Source organism: Vespa crabro, chromosome 18, assembly GCF_910589235.1.
Source record: "Vespa crabro chromosome 18, iyVesCrab1.2, whole genome shotgun sequence".
Lineage (NCBI taxonomy): Eukaryota > Metazoa > Arthropoda > Insecta > Hymenoptera > Vespidae > Vespa > Vespa crabro.
Window position 1 is genome coordinate 4,594,976 of NC_060972.1, and position 15,389 is coordinate 4,610,364.

The window sequence follows — 15,389 nt, forward strand, 5'->3', positions numbered from 1 at the left end:
TGCGCTCAACGAATCAGAGGGCTAGATTCGGCGACGTTGAGAAAATGGTCGCGATTCTCGACCGTAACCCCCCACTACCGAAGAAAAGCTGCGCGACCAGCGCTCGGTAGACTCAGCCATTTCTCTCGCGAAGCGTAGCAACGCGTTCGAGTTGGCGACGTGTGTTTTTTCAACGATAGAACGTGCGGGTATTCCCGGAAGTTTTGCAAAATAACGCGACGCAAAAGGATGATACACTCCGGGCGGACCAGGCTCGAGGTAAGTCGATGAGGCGGCCTGTCGTCGCTTCATTTCCGTGCTCTCTTCGAAAGTCAAAACGGCGCGTCGAAGCTGTGTGCCACCACGGGGGGGTCGTGTGCGTGTCCAATGTTGTCATTGCCGTCGCGAACAGCTGATTCGCTCCACTGGCCTTCGCGTAGCGCGACAGCCTCTATCATCGTCCTACCTCTCTTTCTCGACGTCGTTGTTGCTACGACCAGAGAGAGAGAGAGAGAGAGAGGGAGAGAAAGAGAGAACCTAAAGAATGAGAGAGACGGATGGACGAGGAAAGGGAGAAGGAAAGGAATATTCTTTTAGTCCGTAGACTGAAGACAAACAAAAAAACGAGAGAGAGTGATATATATATATATATATATGTATAAATAACTAATCACAAATGTTATACGAAAGTTCTCTTTTACGTTCAAAGCTTAATATTTGTTTTTTCGTACGATTGATAAAATCCACGACAATGTTCTGTATATACAACTTTTTCTGTTTGTCTCTCTTCTAGAATCTCTCTTTCGGCCAACCGTGTTTGCGTTCTCTTGCATGCATCGACCGAACCGATCGGCCAAGTCCATCCTTTGTTCTCTTTCTCTCTCCCTCAAGCGCGCGTTTGCTCTGTCTCTCTCTCTCTCTCTCTCTTCTCTTCTCTTTATACAGACACGTACATATATATGTATAGGAGAATATGCATCTAGACAAATATATATGTATTGAACCTATATATGCTGCTGTATATATATATATCCATCTCTTTCTCTTTCATCGTTCGTTATGTCGACGACACGACGTCTTCCTATTCATACCGTCGTATTACTAACGCGTTCATCTTTGCGTCTTCGTCGTCGTCGTCGTCGTCGTCGTCGTCGTCGGTAGCGGTGGCGGTGGCGACGGCATCGTCATCGTCATCGATGTCGTCGTCGTCTCGATGTATCCGCGTTTTAAACGTCTCCTCGACCCTTTGTTCCCTCCCCCCCTCTTGTCGAATCACCCGCTCGCCACCCTCTTTCTTTGTTCTTCTTCACGTCGGACAGACGACCAATACACACGTCGGAACAAAAATTCCGACACCTTGCTCTCTACGTGCGTTGTATGCGCGTGCGTGTTTCTTATTTTTTTTTTTTTTTTTTTTTTTCTCTTTCTTTCTTTATCTCTTTCTTTCGTCCGAACAACGAGAAAGAGATGAGTACAACGATGAGTGCTACTCACGTTTGGATTCACTTCGATCCCCTTTTCTCACACGCGAACGATTAGAAAAATTATAAAAACGAATTCTAATGGACGAATGTGTTTATCTTTTAAGTTATCTATTATCTCTTATCGACCACGTATTTTGCATCTTTTTCTCTTTCCTTTTTTTTTTTTTTTTATTCATTTGTGTATTTATTTGTTTATTTTATTTCTTTTTTTTTTTTTTTTGTTATCAGCTTTCTATCCCTCATTGTACTAGCACCAGCAATGCTCCTCACTTGTGAATCGCTTGAGAGTTATTCTTTTCTTGTTTATTTGTATTTTTGTCTATCTTTATTTAAATTAACCAGTTAATATGATTCTGAAAAGAGGATTAATAAGAAATAATCGATTAAAGTTGTGCAATTTTTAATCGAGTATTCCCCTCATTTATTGACATTAATCATCCATTTTGAACATTTACATTTGTAATCAATAATCATTAATCTGTGAATAACAGTAATTGTGAAATGAAAGATTACTCCTATCTTTATTGGAGTCGTCCCAATAAAATAATATGATTTATGGCCATGACAATGCCAATGGCGGAGCCGATGATGTACTCCGAAGCAGTAATACCATTCATTCATACATACATATATATATATATATATATATATATGCTTTAAAAAATTTAAATTATCGTAAGTAAACGTTTGAAATTAGCTTTTAATTATCAAATGATGTTACAAAGTTAAATCAAACTTTCACGAGCATACCTTTCGTTTTTATTATTGTTCTAATAATTAATTATTCAATCGCAGATTTTAAGAAGTAAAAAAATAATCTCATTCCTCATCCTCTTTTTAAATTAATTTCATGCATACCATTCTTCTACCCCCTTTTTCTAGCATTATATTTTTTAGTATTTTTCTCGTGACCGCGTGACCAATGCATAATCATACGAACTTTATTTTTACCTCGCGTTAAGATAATTTAAGACGCGAATTTCTACACTGAAATAAATCGAAATAAATCGAACAGGTATAGAAACATAGAGAGAGAGAGAGAGAGAATAAGATAGCAGAGTGGCTGGCCGGAGCGCGCGAAATACATAACTGCGCGCGTTTAGTTTCAGACTTTGTTATCGTGATAATTATCGTACATCGGTATTTTAAATTTTATCTATCTTTCTTTTCTTCTCTTTCTGTCGTACGTCAGAAAGAAATTTTGCATTTTTCCGTTTAATTTGAAAGACGTAGAAAGATAATCGAGACGAATCAGATATATTACAATAATCAATCATTTTTATGATAGATAATGTAATGTTGATGGAGAAAAAAAAAACAATAATTGCAGGTAACATTGACATTAGCCATTTATCAGCAATCACGAAGTGAAACGTTACCACAATCTTTATTAAAGTCGTTGCAACAAAGTTAGATTACGTCTTATGATTATATATCTAATGGAATCAATGAATGTACTCAGCAATGATACGGAGTTGTACGTCGCGAATGCATATACATTAATGAATTATCAGATGATAGGCCTAACACGAAATTTTTATCATATTTAATTTCTATACTAAACGATCGTTTCCAATTCTTCATATATAATTAATTAATATCCGTATATCGATGTATTTATTTTCTCAAATTCTTTTCAATTAATAATACATCTATAAGAAAAGATAAAATGTTAATAGGTTTATACGAACAAAAAAAAAAGAAGAAAGAAAATATAAAATAACACGTAATAGAATCTTTTTTATCGAACACAAAGAATTAGTTTATTCATGGAGGTACAAATTATATTGTAATTCTCGTCTTACACTACTTATTTAAGTATTAAGAAAACGTAAAAACTTGTCGTCCGTACTCATCCAAAAAGGATCCACCGAGCTTAATGTGTCTTTCGTTGAGATTTGACTGTGTTACACGATAACGACGTAAAGAGGAGCTTCGGATTAGGAAAGTCCGATTCGTATAAAACTGAGTCAGCATTGGGAAGGTCGTTTTAAAATTACTACCAACCAACCTTTATCGTCGAAGTGCATTATCTTTGGCGGCCGTCTTTAAAGAAATCCTTCAAATTCTTTACAATTTCATTTCCTACTTCATCGGAATCGTTTGCGTTGCATGCGATTTCTCGTCTACAAAGTACAAAGATAGAAGGAAAGATACGAGATATAAAGTTTGAAGTATTCTTCTCGATATCTTTTTTCTTCTTCTCTTTTTGTTCTATTATTATTATTATTATTATTATTATTATTAGAGAGAAGAAACAAATTGACGGGGGCGAAGAAAAAAGAGATTAGCTTTAGTTAACTTTGTTGGTTTTCTCTATCTTCCTTTCCTTTTTTCTTTTGTTATTTTCTTATCTTTCTTTTCTCCCCCACAAATCGATGAACGATCGAGAGCAATACTTTGTGCCCCTGTGTGATGGGCAACCCCCTACACTTGTTTAATCTACATATAAAATTTCCCTGATCATTTTACTGTGAGAATAGATCTCAATATTTATCGGTCGCAATTCCGAGTCTTCTCGAAAATACGCGTTATCCAAAATACTTCGCCGTTGTCGTATCGCCGAACATAATATTTATCTTTTCTCGATTAATATACATACATGCGTCGTTCGAATTTCTAAGAGGTCTTTAAACGTGATTAATGAGGTGATTTAAAAGATAATTCTCTCTTTCGGATAAACGTTTACGTTTCTTTCTTGTTTTCTTCGTTGTTTCATATGAGGTACGACGCATGCAGTAAGTAAATATTGAAAGAAAGAACGTGAACGATAATGCAAATGATTCTATACAGTTGTTTCTTTCTTTTAGAAATGATTATAAATTTGTTTTAAGTTGACGTGAATAATAAAAACGCAAAAAAACGTAGCAATTGTCAGTCAATTAGAATAAAAAAATATCTTTTTCCTTTTTTTTTGCTTTCATCTTTACTCGCTACAGTGTTACGCACTTTCGAGAGATTCATAAAAAAAGAATATATCTAGCTTAAAAGTTAATCGTCTTTATAAAGAAACGTAGTCGAGCAAAACATCCTAGTTGTCGTCGTCGTCGTCGTCGTCGTCGTCGTCGTTATCACTCGAAATGAATCGCAAGAAAAAGTAATATAGTTGTGAAGACACAGCCATTTTGAACTGTCATCAGGGGAGTACATATCAATGGGAAGAAAATTGTGGATGGGCTCATACACGTGAAGAGAATATCAGAAAGCATGACATCACCGACGATACATTGGAATGTGTTTTAGAAAAAAGTAATTCGAGTGGGAGTGGGAGTAGGAGGAGGGGGTCAGGTTGGCCAAGGTGTTCAACCGGTCGACGAGTCTGGAACCGGAAGTCAATGGTGGAGACAGCAGCATCCATCCTATCATTATCACCATTATCATCATCAGGGTGGTTATTGCACATCGCATGCTCACAACAACCCTGTCACTACCATGAAGCAATCCTACGTGCAGGTTGGTCTTTCATTCTAATGTCCGTTGTTTTTTTCTCTTCTTCGCACGTATTAAGCTTCATCTTTAATGTCCTATCATTGCCTGCTTAACATTATATCATCGTACGTTCGTCGATGGGCTGTCAGTTGCGCGTCTACATGATCTTTCTTTATATTCTCCATCTCTATCTCTCTCTCTCTCTCTCTCTCTCTCTCTCTCTCTCTCCCCACCTTTTTATTCGAACAATCTTCTTTTTTGCAGCTAACGTGGGTATTTCATGACGACGAGGCGCAGATTAACAAGAAACTGCCAAAGGAATTGTTATTAAGGTAATGGTAGTATATGATGACGTTATCTCTTAATGTCATTTTGAAAGCAATAATATCGATCGATGTAATTTCAGGATTCTCTCGTATCTCGATGTGATATCCTTATGTCGATGTGCCCAAGTAAGTAAGGCATGGAACGTATTGGCCCTCGATGGTTCCAACTGGCAAAGGATCGACCTTTTCGATTTTCAACGAGACGTAGAGGTACATAAATCGTTATAAAAGATTTTCTTGTAAGGATTGAAATTTCGATAAATTGCCCGCACACGATAATATTCTTCTATACAGGAATCAGTAATAAATAACATCTCTAACCGTTGTGGTGGATTCCTTAGACAATTGTCTCTGAGAGGATGCCAAAGTATCGAGGACATATCCATGCAAAAATTAGCTAATTGTTGTCCCAACATCGAGGAACTTAATCTGAGTCAGTGTAAGAAAATCTCGGATACAACTTGTGCGGCCCTTAGTAAATATTGTCTAAAGCTTCAGCGATTAAATCTGGATTCCTGCCCCGAAATAACAGATCTTTCATTGAAAGATCTTTCTGATGGTTGTCCATTGTTAACTCACATCAATCTATCGTGGTGCGAGTTACTTACCGACAATGGAGTCGAAGCTTTAGCAAGGGGCTGTAAACATTTGCGTAGCTTTCAAAGCAAGGGCTGTCGTCAATTGACAGACAAAGGTGTCAAATGTTTGGCACATTATTGCCAAAATCTTGAAGCCATCAATCTACATGAATGCAGGGTATATACGTTGATTCAAATTATAAATTATAAATTTTTCACTAATGCGATCCCAATGGAAAAGAAATTGGATTGATTTTTCTTTCTTTTTCTTTTTTTCTTCTTTTTCTTTTATCGTGTGTTATCAGAAACAATGCGATAATTGTTCCAGAATATAACCGACGACGCGGTGAGAGAACTAGGTGAACAGTGTTCAAGACTGCATTACGTTTGTATATCGAATTGTCCTAATTTAACGGATGCATCTCTCGTCACTTTGGCTCAACACTGTCCGCTTCTTAGTATTCTCGAGTGCGTTGCCTGCACGCGTTTCACGGATGCAGGCTTTCAAGCTCTCGCGAGAGTAAGTTGACAATCGATGATGATTTCGGTTATATATTTCGACTAACAGCTGAGTCTGATTTGGCGGCTTTCTTATCGTCTTAACTTTCAGAATTGCAGACTATTGGAAAAGATGGACCTCGAAGAGTGCCTTTTAATAACAGATGCCACCCTTATACACCTGGCCATGGGCTGTCCGAGATTGGAGAAGCTGGTATATTGATTAAAGCTTAAGAAAATGCTTTTACAAAATCAATCGGGCATACTTATCCTTCTCTATCACCGATTCGTTCTTTAAAAACGTAGAGTCTGTCCCATTGCGAGCTGATTACCGACGAAGGGATTCGGCAGCTTGCTCTTTCACCGTGTGCCGCTGAACATCTAGCGGTATTAGAGCTGGATAATTGCCCTCTCATCACGGACGCCAGTCTCGATCATCTTTTACAGGCCTGCCACAATCTCGAACGAATCGAGCTTTACGACTGTCAACTGATCACTAGAGCTGGCATACGTAGGCTCAGAGTACAGTGTTACATTTTTTTTACTTCTTTCGATTTACTCTCCTTACTATATATTTAAAAGCAAACCATCTACTTGTCGCAAGATAAAGCTGATAAAACGTCGTTAACGCTATTTCAGACACATTTGCCGAATATCAAAGTCCACGCATATTTTGCACCGGTCACGCCACCTCCTAATACGGGAACACCTCGACAACGATATTGTCGATGCTGTGTCATTCTGTGATTTAACATACAAATGACACTGAAGTAAATCGTCCGATCTACTCCACGAAGGGACGTGGACTTTTTTTCGGTGGTCGCTGTCACGTTTAACGGCGATTATGGGACCTCTTTTGTGGTTACCAGAACAGAAATCCTGGTTGCCTACCGTCGACAGTGAGTGTGAGGCTCACTGTCAATTTGTAAATGACAATTTTAAACGTTGAAACAAATTCGAGCTCCACACGCAACGAGAGTACAGTACGTTACCATCGTCGTCACTGCTGCAAACTGCGACTACTACTATTAACCGCTACTACTGCTGTTACTCCTAATCGCTCTTATCACTATTATTTCGCGTTATTATTATACTCTTGTTTTCTCGATAGTACCATGCAATCCCTTCTTATTATCGCATTGTCACATTGCAGAGACAGTCCGAGAAGGAAAGAAATCTTTGGGTTTTATTAATAACGAATCTTATCTATGACAATCTTCGTTCATGCGTTTGCCTTTTTCTATCAAAATTTTTTACGTCATGGAAACGATTTTCTTTTCTTTTTTTCTTTTTCTTTTCCTTTCTTTTTTAACTAGCGAACATTATAAAGCGAAGTGAACGCCGAACGAAATGTAGAATCATTTAAAATAACATACTTTCAACTTAACCCATCCGATTATGGAAACGTACGTCCTGTAGCAGTTTCTTGACGAACACTGCCTGTAATGCTAATGATATTTAAAAGGGGGAAAAAAAAAAAAAAAAAAAAAAAAAACCAAAAAAAAATCAAAAAAATAAACAAAACAAAAATTATGAAATAGAAACTCGACTTTATAAAGTTGTAGAATTTAGTTCTCTAACGTAGGATCAGAAAAACCGTCGTGTCTTTGATGGAATAGGTTTCACCGGTCCATCCATGAAACTATGACGGTACCTACGGGTTTCTTTCCTTTCAAGAGGACGCATGTCGCGAACTCGACTCTGCGCACAACGTTTTTCAAAAACTCGTTTAAGCGCAATCGTTTACTTGATCGAGGAATACCGGAGTATCGTCTTTCAAACTTGTACAACTACCAGCGTTAACGGTAGCAAACGTTAAGATGCATTTTATATTGATTTACGAGCAAACGATATATATATATATACACGTACACACACAACATATATATATATATACATATACATATATATATATATATATATATATATATATATATATATATATATACATATTCCGCTCGCGAGTCGTAATTTTGAGTCCCAAGCGTACTACTACTTCTCCTCGACGGTCCAGGCATCTTCGTTGTCTTTTTTTATCTAGTTTTTTAATTGTCTTTTTTTATTTTCTTTTTTCTCTTTTTTTTTTTCTTTTTTCTTCTTTTTTTTTTTCTTTTTTTTCCCTTTTTTCTTTAATCTTATTCAAATAACTCGTCATGGACTAGGAGAGCACAGACTGAAAAAAAAAATCAAAGCGTTTAACGCGTCAAACGTATTAACTTTTGTATCCAGTGATCGACGCTGGATCTTTTGACTTTTTAAGCTTAGGTTACGGAACGATGACAGTACGATTATAATATGTACGATACGGATATGTATCGAAATCGGTGGCTTCTGTTTGTATAGACGACTCGAAGTGTCGCCGATGATCTATAGAGACAAAATTTTGCTTTCCTTGATACTCCGATGCAATACCATTTACGCGAAATAATAATAATAATCACTTCGCATGTTCGATATGGTGAATTTAAAAAAAAAAAAGAAACAATTATATATACCAATGTATACTATTAAAATTTAATTTCATTTAAATGTCGTAAAACGTTATTAGATTCGAATATTTCGCTCTTATAAAAGTTCTCATGACGGAACACATTGAGCACGATTCATTTGATCGCAGGGTAAATTTAAACATGTTCGAGAAATTTGTTCTCGCAAAGAAATATTTTCGCGCGTTCGATAGCGGCACTCGACGAAAAATTTTAATAAAATACTATCAAGTGGGCCCGACCACGCGTGCAATATTATTATTATTATTATTATTATTATTATTATTATTATTATTTTTATTGTTGTTGTTGTTGTTGTTATTATTATTATTACTATGATTATTTTTATTATTATTATTATTATTATTATTATTCTTATTCTTATTATGATTATGATTATGATTATTATCGTTACCATACGCACCACTTGATGAATCGGTTTCTTTTATTTTTCTTTTTGTTTTCTTTCTTTTCTTTTTTTACAACGTTTCTCTTAATTTTAGAACAAAAAGAAATAATAGAGAAAAATCGCGTTGTGTCGTTCGTGCGTACTCGACCATGTAAAATGCCACCTTGTGTGTCGTTGCGTCAAAGTTGCAATTATTAATCCTCTGATTAGGATGTAAGAGCGTCGTACCGCATATATTTAATATATCGTGTAAAAGAATTACGAATGAAAACAGCTAGGATTAACACAAAAAGAGGAAATAAAAAACAGTAAATGAAGGATAAATATACATACGTACATACATGCATACATATATATGTATATATATATATATATATGTATGATGCGTGTACGTATACAAGATATGTTTTATACGCTGCATGTCATCTTTAGGAAAATAATGTGATCATCGTAATGTCTCGTTCTAAGGGTTGAGTTTACAATTAAGCGAATATTTCATTGCCGGATCTAAGGCAATAATGTTTGTACATTCACGTTGTACTACCGACAAGCCTCAAAGGTTTCTCATTTCTCGCTCAAATGTCTTTCGTATTATAATATATTTTGTAGAATTATATGATATCGAAAAGAAGCTCTGAAAAAGCTCTCAAATAATCTAGAACGAAGTACAAATATATTATCTACGTATGAATCCAATTAATTAACATTGAATGATACGTCGACGTGATGGAAAAATAATTATTATTTCAATTAACAGAGAAGACATTGTACTATATATTTATCAATATGCAAGAGAATAAAAACCTGCAGAAGTGTGTCGGTACTTCAAATCGGTCGTGTGTGTAACTGGAATCGATATTCGGGATAATTCGCGAAACCGCCTGAAATTTGATGAAACAAAAGAAAAAAAAGAAATCATAGACGGTCGTCTTGAGCCATTTTATTCCAATAATCGCAAACATCACACCGTTCAATCATGTTGTAACGATATTAATGAAACGAAAAGAAGAGAAGCATCATGAATATAATAGAAGTCGAGTGATCGAGCAAGTGTTTGGCTGTGCAGTAGTATAGGAAGAAAAAGAAAAAAAAAAAAAAAAAAAAGATGAATATGAAAAAGCGTAATAGAAACAGTGAGTGAGATATAGAAATATGCAAAAAAAGAAAATTAGAAGAAAGCGAGAAAGAGAGAGGAAGCGGGAAAGTAAGAGAATAAGATTCAGATGTTATTCGAAGATCAGTGAAAGTATTCCTATATCTGTTTGCCCAATCGTCATTCTTATTCTCAGGAACGCGTTTTTATGCCCTTAAAAGGGCTTCGCCGTCACGCGATACAGGATCATCGTGTCTGTCGAGAATGTCCATAGAAAAAGGGTGAAACGGGAAAGAAAAGAAATTCTATGAAACAGAATGGTCTACACGTGTCGGCCTACACGTGCCTCCCGAAAAAATTCCCGATTTATAATGTCGATGGAAAATCGACTTTATCGAGAGGACGTCATTCAAACAGATCCGCGTACGAATACTGTAGCTGATTATATTGACACTTTGCTGCTTTAACGAGCTGCAGTCTACCATGTATATATTTTCATTAATGTATGTATAATAAAATATATTCGAGATAATATACGCTTCGAACGGATATATTTGCAATCCACTCCATCAGTGCAATCAAGACATATTGTTTCGATAACATGTAATAATAAATTCGATAATTTGAAACTATATTTGGACAAATAAATAAGTTGAAGTTGTGTGTATTTTATTGATACCGCAATAATCTTTACGTAATCATTTTTAATAATCAATAATTCAAAATGATTCTTTGAGAACGAACTAGTAGATATTTGAAAATATCGAACGTGACGTAGTATTCGAGAAGCTGCGATAATGATATCGATTGATCGATAGTATTATATCCAGCAGATGTCATTATTGTCGTGAACACATGTCCGTTGTATTTGCGGTTTGTTGAAACATAACCTATGAAATGAGAAACATTTGGGAAAGCTAAATATTTTTAGTGATTGGTAATTAATTCATTCTTACGTAAATGAATTTAATTGTACAACAAACATCATTTGCTCCAGAATAATATTATAATATCTAATTTTATATTAAATATCTGCCTGTACTTTTACAGATCTGAATAGTTTGTTAATATAATCTAGAAAAGATATTGAAAATGAGCAAATACAGAAGGCAAGAAACCTCAAGCGAGGATAGTGATAGTGAGGAAGAAAGGCGTAAGAAAGATATAAAAGAGAGAGATGAATTTGCGAACCGTCTCAAAGCAAAAGATGATAGTAAGACACGAAAAGTTGCTATGCCCACTGGCTCTGGAGCAGGTAAAATGTTGCAGTATTTGAGCTTTTTTCCCTTTGAGAATTAATAAAAAAAATGTTCTTTTTTTCTTTTTTTTCTTTTTTTTTTTTTTTTTTTTTTTTTTTTTTTTTTAAGCTGAGGCAGCAAAAAGACTTAAACTCATGGAAACTGATGCAAGAGAAAAGCTTGTTCCAAAACTAAGAGTAGACTCCCGTAGAAAATATTTAGAAAAACGTAAAGAGGATAAAGTGGCCGAATTAGAAGCAGATATTATTGATGATGAATACCTGTTTGAAGAAGAAATGTAATTTATTAATTATATTTAAATTTGTAATAATAATATAAGTAAAGCTGTTAATAAGTATCGTTTGATATAGTTTAACGGAACGTGAAAAGCGTGAAAGAGCACATAAGAAACAATTATTACAATTGGCAAAGGAACATGAAAAGGCAAGGGAACTTGAAAGAGTACAAAGATATCATATGCCTTTGGAAAAAAAGAAATTAGAAGCTGAGGCAGAACCACCTGATACAGAACCACCTCAATCCGAACAAAGTAAATGGGAGTCCGATCAGATGTCATCTGCTGTATTTAGATTTGGGGCAAAAGACAGAAAAGGTATAAATGATAATTATAATAGTTCATTATCTTTATGATTCATTAATATGAATTTAAATAACAGCACAACAGGATTATGATCTTTTATTGGAGGATGAAATAGAATTTATTCAAGCACTGCGTATGCCTGGAAGTGAAAAAGGTACAAAGCGTGAATCAAGTCCATCTCCGCAGGCTAAAATTTTACAAACCATACAAGAAACAAAAAAGAGCTTACCAATATATCCATTTAAGAATGATCTTATTCAAGCTATCAAAGAACATCAGGTATTGGATTGATTTGAAACAAATCTTATTGCAAAACTTAATAGATAATAAATGAATTTATCACCTTTATTTCAGATTCTGATCATAGAAGGTGAAACAGGTTCAGGAAAAACTACACAAATTCCACAATATTTATACGAATCGGGTTTTGCGGTGAATGACAAAATTATTGGTTGTAGCGAGCCTCGCAGAGTGGCAGCGATGTCTGTAGCCGCTAGAGTGGCTCATGAAATGGCTGTAAAACTTGGAAACGAAGTTGGTTATGCAATTCGTTTCGAAGATTGCACGTCCCATCGTACGCGTATAAAATACATGACTGATGGCACATTACATCGCGAATTCCTTAGTCAACCTGATTTAGCGTCATATAGGTAAACTTTTAAAATGCGAGAAAACAATTTATTGTAAAGTGCAATTGGTGTTATTTTAAAATGTTTACTGGCAACGATATACGTCGTTTCTAGCGTAATGATAATTGACGAAGCACATGAGCGCACATTGCATACCGACATTTTATTTGGCTTGGTCAAGGATATTACAAGATTTCGTTCAGACTTGAAATTATTAATTTCTTCTGCAACGTTAGATGCAACAAAGTTCAGCGAATTCTTCGACGATGCTCCAATTTTTCGTATACCTGGCCGTCGTTTTCCTGTAGATATATATTATACAAAAGCACCTGAGGCGGATTATATCGATGCATGTGTAGTCTCTATTCTTCAAATTCATGCGACCCAACCGCCAGGAGATGTGCTAGTATTTCTAACTGGTGAGTATATAATTGACATGGATCATTAGGATCGTTTTATCGAACGTATGTATACATAGTTCCAAGCATCATCAATTAGAATATTCATGACATTTAGCGAACTAGTTGCAAATCAACTAGTAACTTAAAAAAATGTCGATAAGGTCAGGACGAGATTGAGACGTGTCAAGAGATGTTACAAGAGAGAGTAAGAAGGCTGGGAAGTAAGTTGGCGGAACTTTTGATATTACCCGTTTATGCGAACTTGCCAAGTGATATGCAAGCTAAAATATTTCAACCCACTCCACCCGGTGCTAGAAAGGTATTTTTATTATTTTCCTTCATTTACCTCCACAAATCTACTTATGTATTAACTTATCTCAATAGGTTGTTCTGGCTACTAACATAGCAGAGACGTCTTTGACCATTGACAATATCGTTTACGTAATAGATCCTGGATTTGCGAAGCAGAATAATTTTAATTCGCGAACAGGAATGGAAAGTTTGATGGTTGTTCCGATTAGTAAAGCTTCTGCGATGCAGCGAGCAGGTCGTGCTGGCAGAGTAGCACCCGGTAAATGTTTCAGACTTTACACAGCATGGGCATATCAGCACGAGTTGGAGGATAATACTGTACCTGAAATACAAAGGATAAATCTTGGTTTGTATTGATACGATTGAATTCTTTAATGAAATTAATTTCATCGCTCGCATAATAATTCAATTCTATGATAAAAATTACATTATAGGTAATGCAGTGCTCACATTAAAAGCCCTAGGTATTAACGATTTAGTTCACTTTGATTTTCTCGATCCACCGCCGCATGAAACATTAGTATTAGCTTTAGAGCAACTTTATGCTTTGGGTGCTCTCAATCATCGCGGTGAATTAACTAAACTCGGCCGACGAATGGCAGAATTTCCACTTGATCCAATGATGGCAAAAATGTTGTTAGCCAGCGAACGTTATCGTTGCTCCGAAGAGGTGGCCACAATAGCTGCAATGCTTTCTGTAAACGGAGCAATTTTCTATAGACCTAAAGATAAAATTATACATGCAGATACAGCTAGAAAAAATTTTCATGTTCCTGGCGGAGATCATCTCACTCTCCTAAATGTTTATAATCAGTGGCAACAAAGCGATTTTAGTACTCATTGGTGTTACGAAAATTTTATTCAGCATAGGTATGATGCACGAATTGTTTTCTTCCTTGTTTTACTTTGACATCGTCGTAACGATATATTCGTTCGATTAGATCGATGAAACGAGCCAGAGATGTTAGGGAACAGTTAATAGGCTTGATGCAACGTGTTGAAATGGAACTTGTCTCGGGTATTACAGAAACCGTTAATATTCGGAAGGTATCTAATTTGTTTTTTCTTTTCTTTTTTTTTTTTTTCAACTAACTTTGCAAATTCTAATTACTCTGATATTATAGATTTATTCCTAAAATATTTCAGGCAATTACGGCAGGTTATTTCTATCACGTGGCTCGTTTGTCAAAGGGAGGCCATTATAAAACAGCAAAACATAATCAAACTGTATCGATTCATCCGAATAGTTCTTTATTTCAAGAACTTCCGCGATGGTTGCTTTATCACGAATTAGTATTTACAACGAAAGAATTCATGCGACAGGTATTATTTCGTAAAAACCTTCGAACTAATAATTTAATATAAGCATTTAATAGACGTCTAATCGTTCTAACGAATTTATTAAATATACCTAGGTTACGGAAATAGAAAGCAAATGGTTGTTGGAAGTTGCACCACATTATTACAAACCCAAAGAACTTGAAGACTCGACGAATAAAAAAATGCCTAAAGTTGCAGGCAGAGCACGACCAGATGCAACTACCTAAGTAACAGTAGATAAAATACTTTTTGTACAGACGAAACTTTTATATCGCAGAAAATAAAATCACAATCCTTCATGATTGTACAATATTTTAGTATACCTTTGTAAAATGTAAATCCATTACTCATAGGATATATTTTATAATATTCCTTCGTTTCAGAGCAACTATTCGAAAGAAAATATAAAAATAAATATGTGTAATTACTCGTTAAACGATAATGAATCATACCTAAGAACTTTATAAATTTTAAAAGCCTTTAGAATAATCACCTTGAATCGTATATCGTAGAATCTCGTCATTTATTTCTAACTATTTATATAATAATGTTGTAATTACACGTGATACTCGTAGGCAGAGAAATTGTTTGAAAACGATATACTAA

General features: G+C 35.4%; 2 protein-coding genes across 4 annotated transcripts; both read left to right on the top strand.

Annotated features, from left to right (window-relative positions):
• The first annotated feature begins 88 nt into the window (after window positions 1–88).
• Window positions 89–10,816, top strand: LOC124430271 (F-box/LRR-repeat protein 20). 3 transcript variants are annotated; one of them, XM_046976573.1, is made up of 9 exons: window positions 89–258; window positions 4,707–4,916; window positions 5,157–5,224; window positions 5,299–5,428; window positions 5,513–5,974; window positions 6,125–6,316; window positions 6,407–6,508; window positions 6,601–6,805; window positions 6,934–10,816. In XM_046976573.1, exons 1-9 carry the CDS (start codon window positions 229–231, stop codon window positions 6,990–6,992), a joined length of 1,458 nt encoding a protein of 485 aa, XP_046832529.1. In that variant the 5' UTR covers window positions 89–228; the 3' UTR covers window positions 6,993–10,816. The 3 variants fall into 3 exon arrangements, with proteins under 3 accessions (XP_046832529.1, XP_046832527.1, XP_046832530.1); XM_046976571.1 differs by having other exon boundaries at window positions 91–258; window positions 6,601–6,816; XM_046976574.1 differs by lacking the exon at window positions 4,707–4,916 and having other exon boundaries at window positions 94–258; window positions 6,601–6,816.
• A 135-nt stretch (window positions 10,817–10,951) lies between these two features.
• Window positions 10,952–15,103, top strand: LOC124430267 (pre-mRNA-splicing factor ATP-dependent RNA helicase DHX16). Its single transcript, XM_046976566.1, has 13 exons — window positions 10,952–11,219; window positions 11,333–11,537; window positions 11,650–11,818; window positions 11,892–12,133; window positions 12,198–12,400; window positions 12,476–12,771; window positions 12,865–13,169; window positions 13,313–13,470; window positions 13,536–13,809; window positions 13,898–14,333; window positions 14,405–14,510; window positions 14,610–14,786; window positions 14,879–15,103. The coding sequence occupies exons 2-13, from the start codon at window positions 11,375–11,377 to the stop codon at window positions 15,008–15,010; spliced, it is 2,661 nt and encodes an 886-aa protein (XP_046832522.1). The 5' UTR covers window positions 10,952–11,219; window positions 11,333–11,374; the 3' UTR covers window positions 15,011–15,103.
• Window positions 15,104–15,389: the final 286 nt, after the last annotated feature.

Bases quoted from the DNA above. Each gene is read 5' to 3' on its own strand.
- LOC124430271 (XM_046976571.1), top strand. From the start codon at position 229: ATGATACACTCCGGGCGGACCAGGCTCGAG. The intron at 5,225-5,298 runs GTAATGGTAGTA...ATGTAATTTCAG, and splicing joins CCAAAGGAATTGTTATTAAG to GATTCTCTCGTATCTCGATG. The intron at 6,817-6,933 runs GTACAGTGTTAC...ACGCTATTTCAG, and splicing joins CTGGCATACGTAGGCTCAGA to ACACATTTGCCGAATATCAA.
- LOC124430267 (XM_046976566.1), top strand. From the start codon at position 11,375: ATGAGCAAATACAGAAGGCAAGAAACCTCAAGCGAGGATAGTGATAGT. The intron at 11,819-11,891 runs GTAATTTATTAA...CGTTTGATATAG, and splicing joins TACCTGTTTGAAGAAGAAAT to TTTAACGGAACGTGAAAAGC. The intron at 12,134-12,197 runs GTATAAATGATA...TTTAAATAACAG, and splicing joins TGGGGCAAAAGACAGAAAAG to CACAACAGGATTATGATCTT.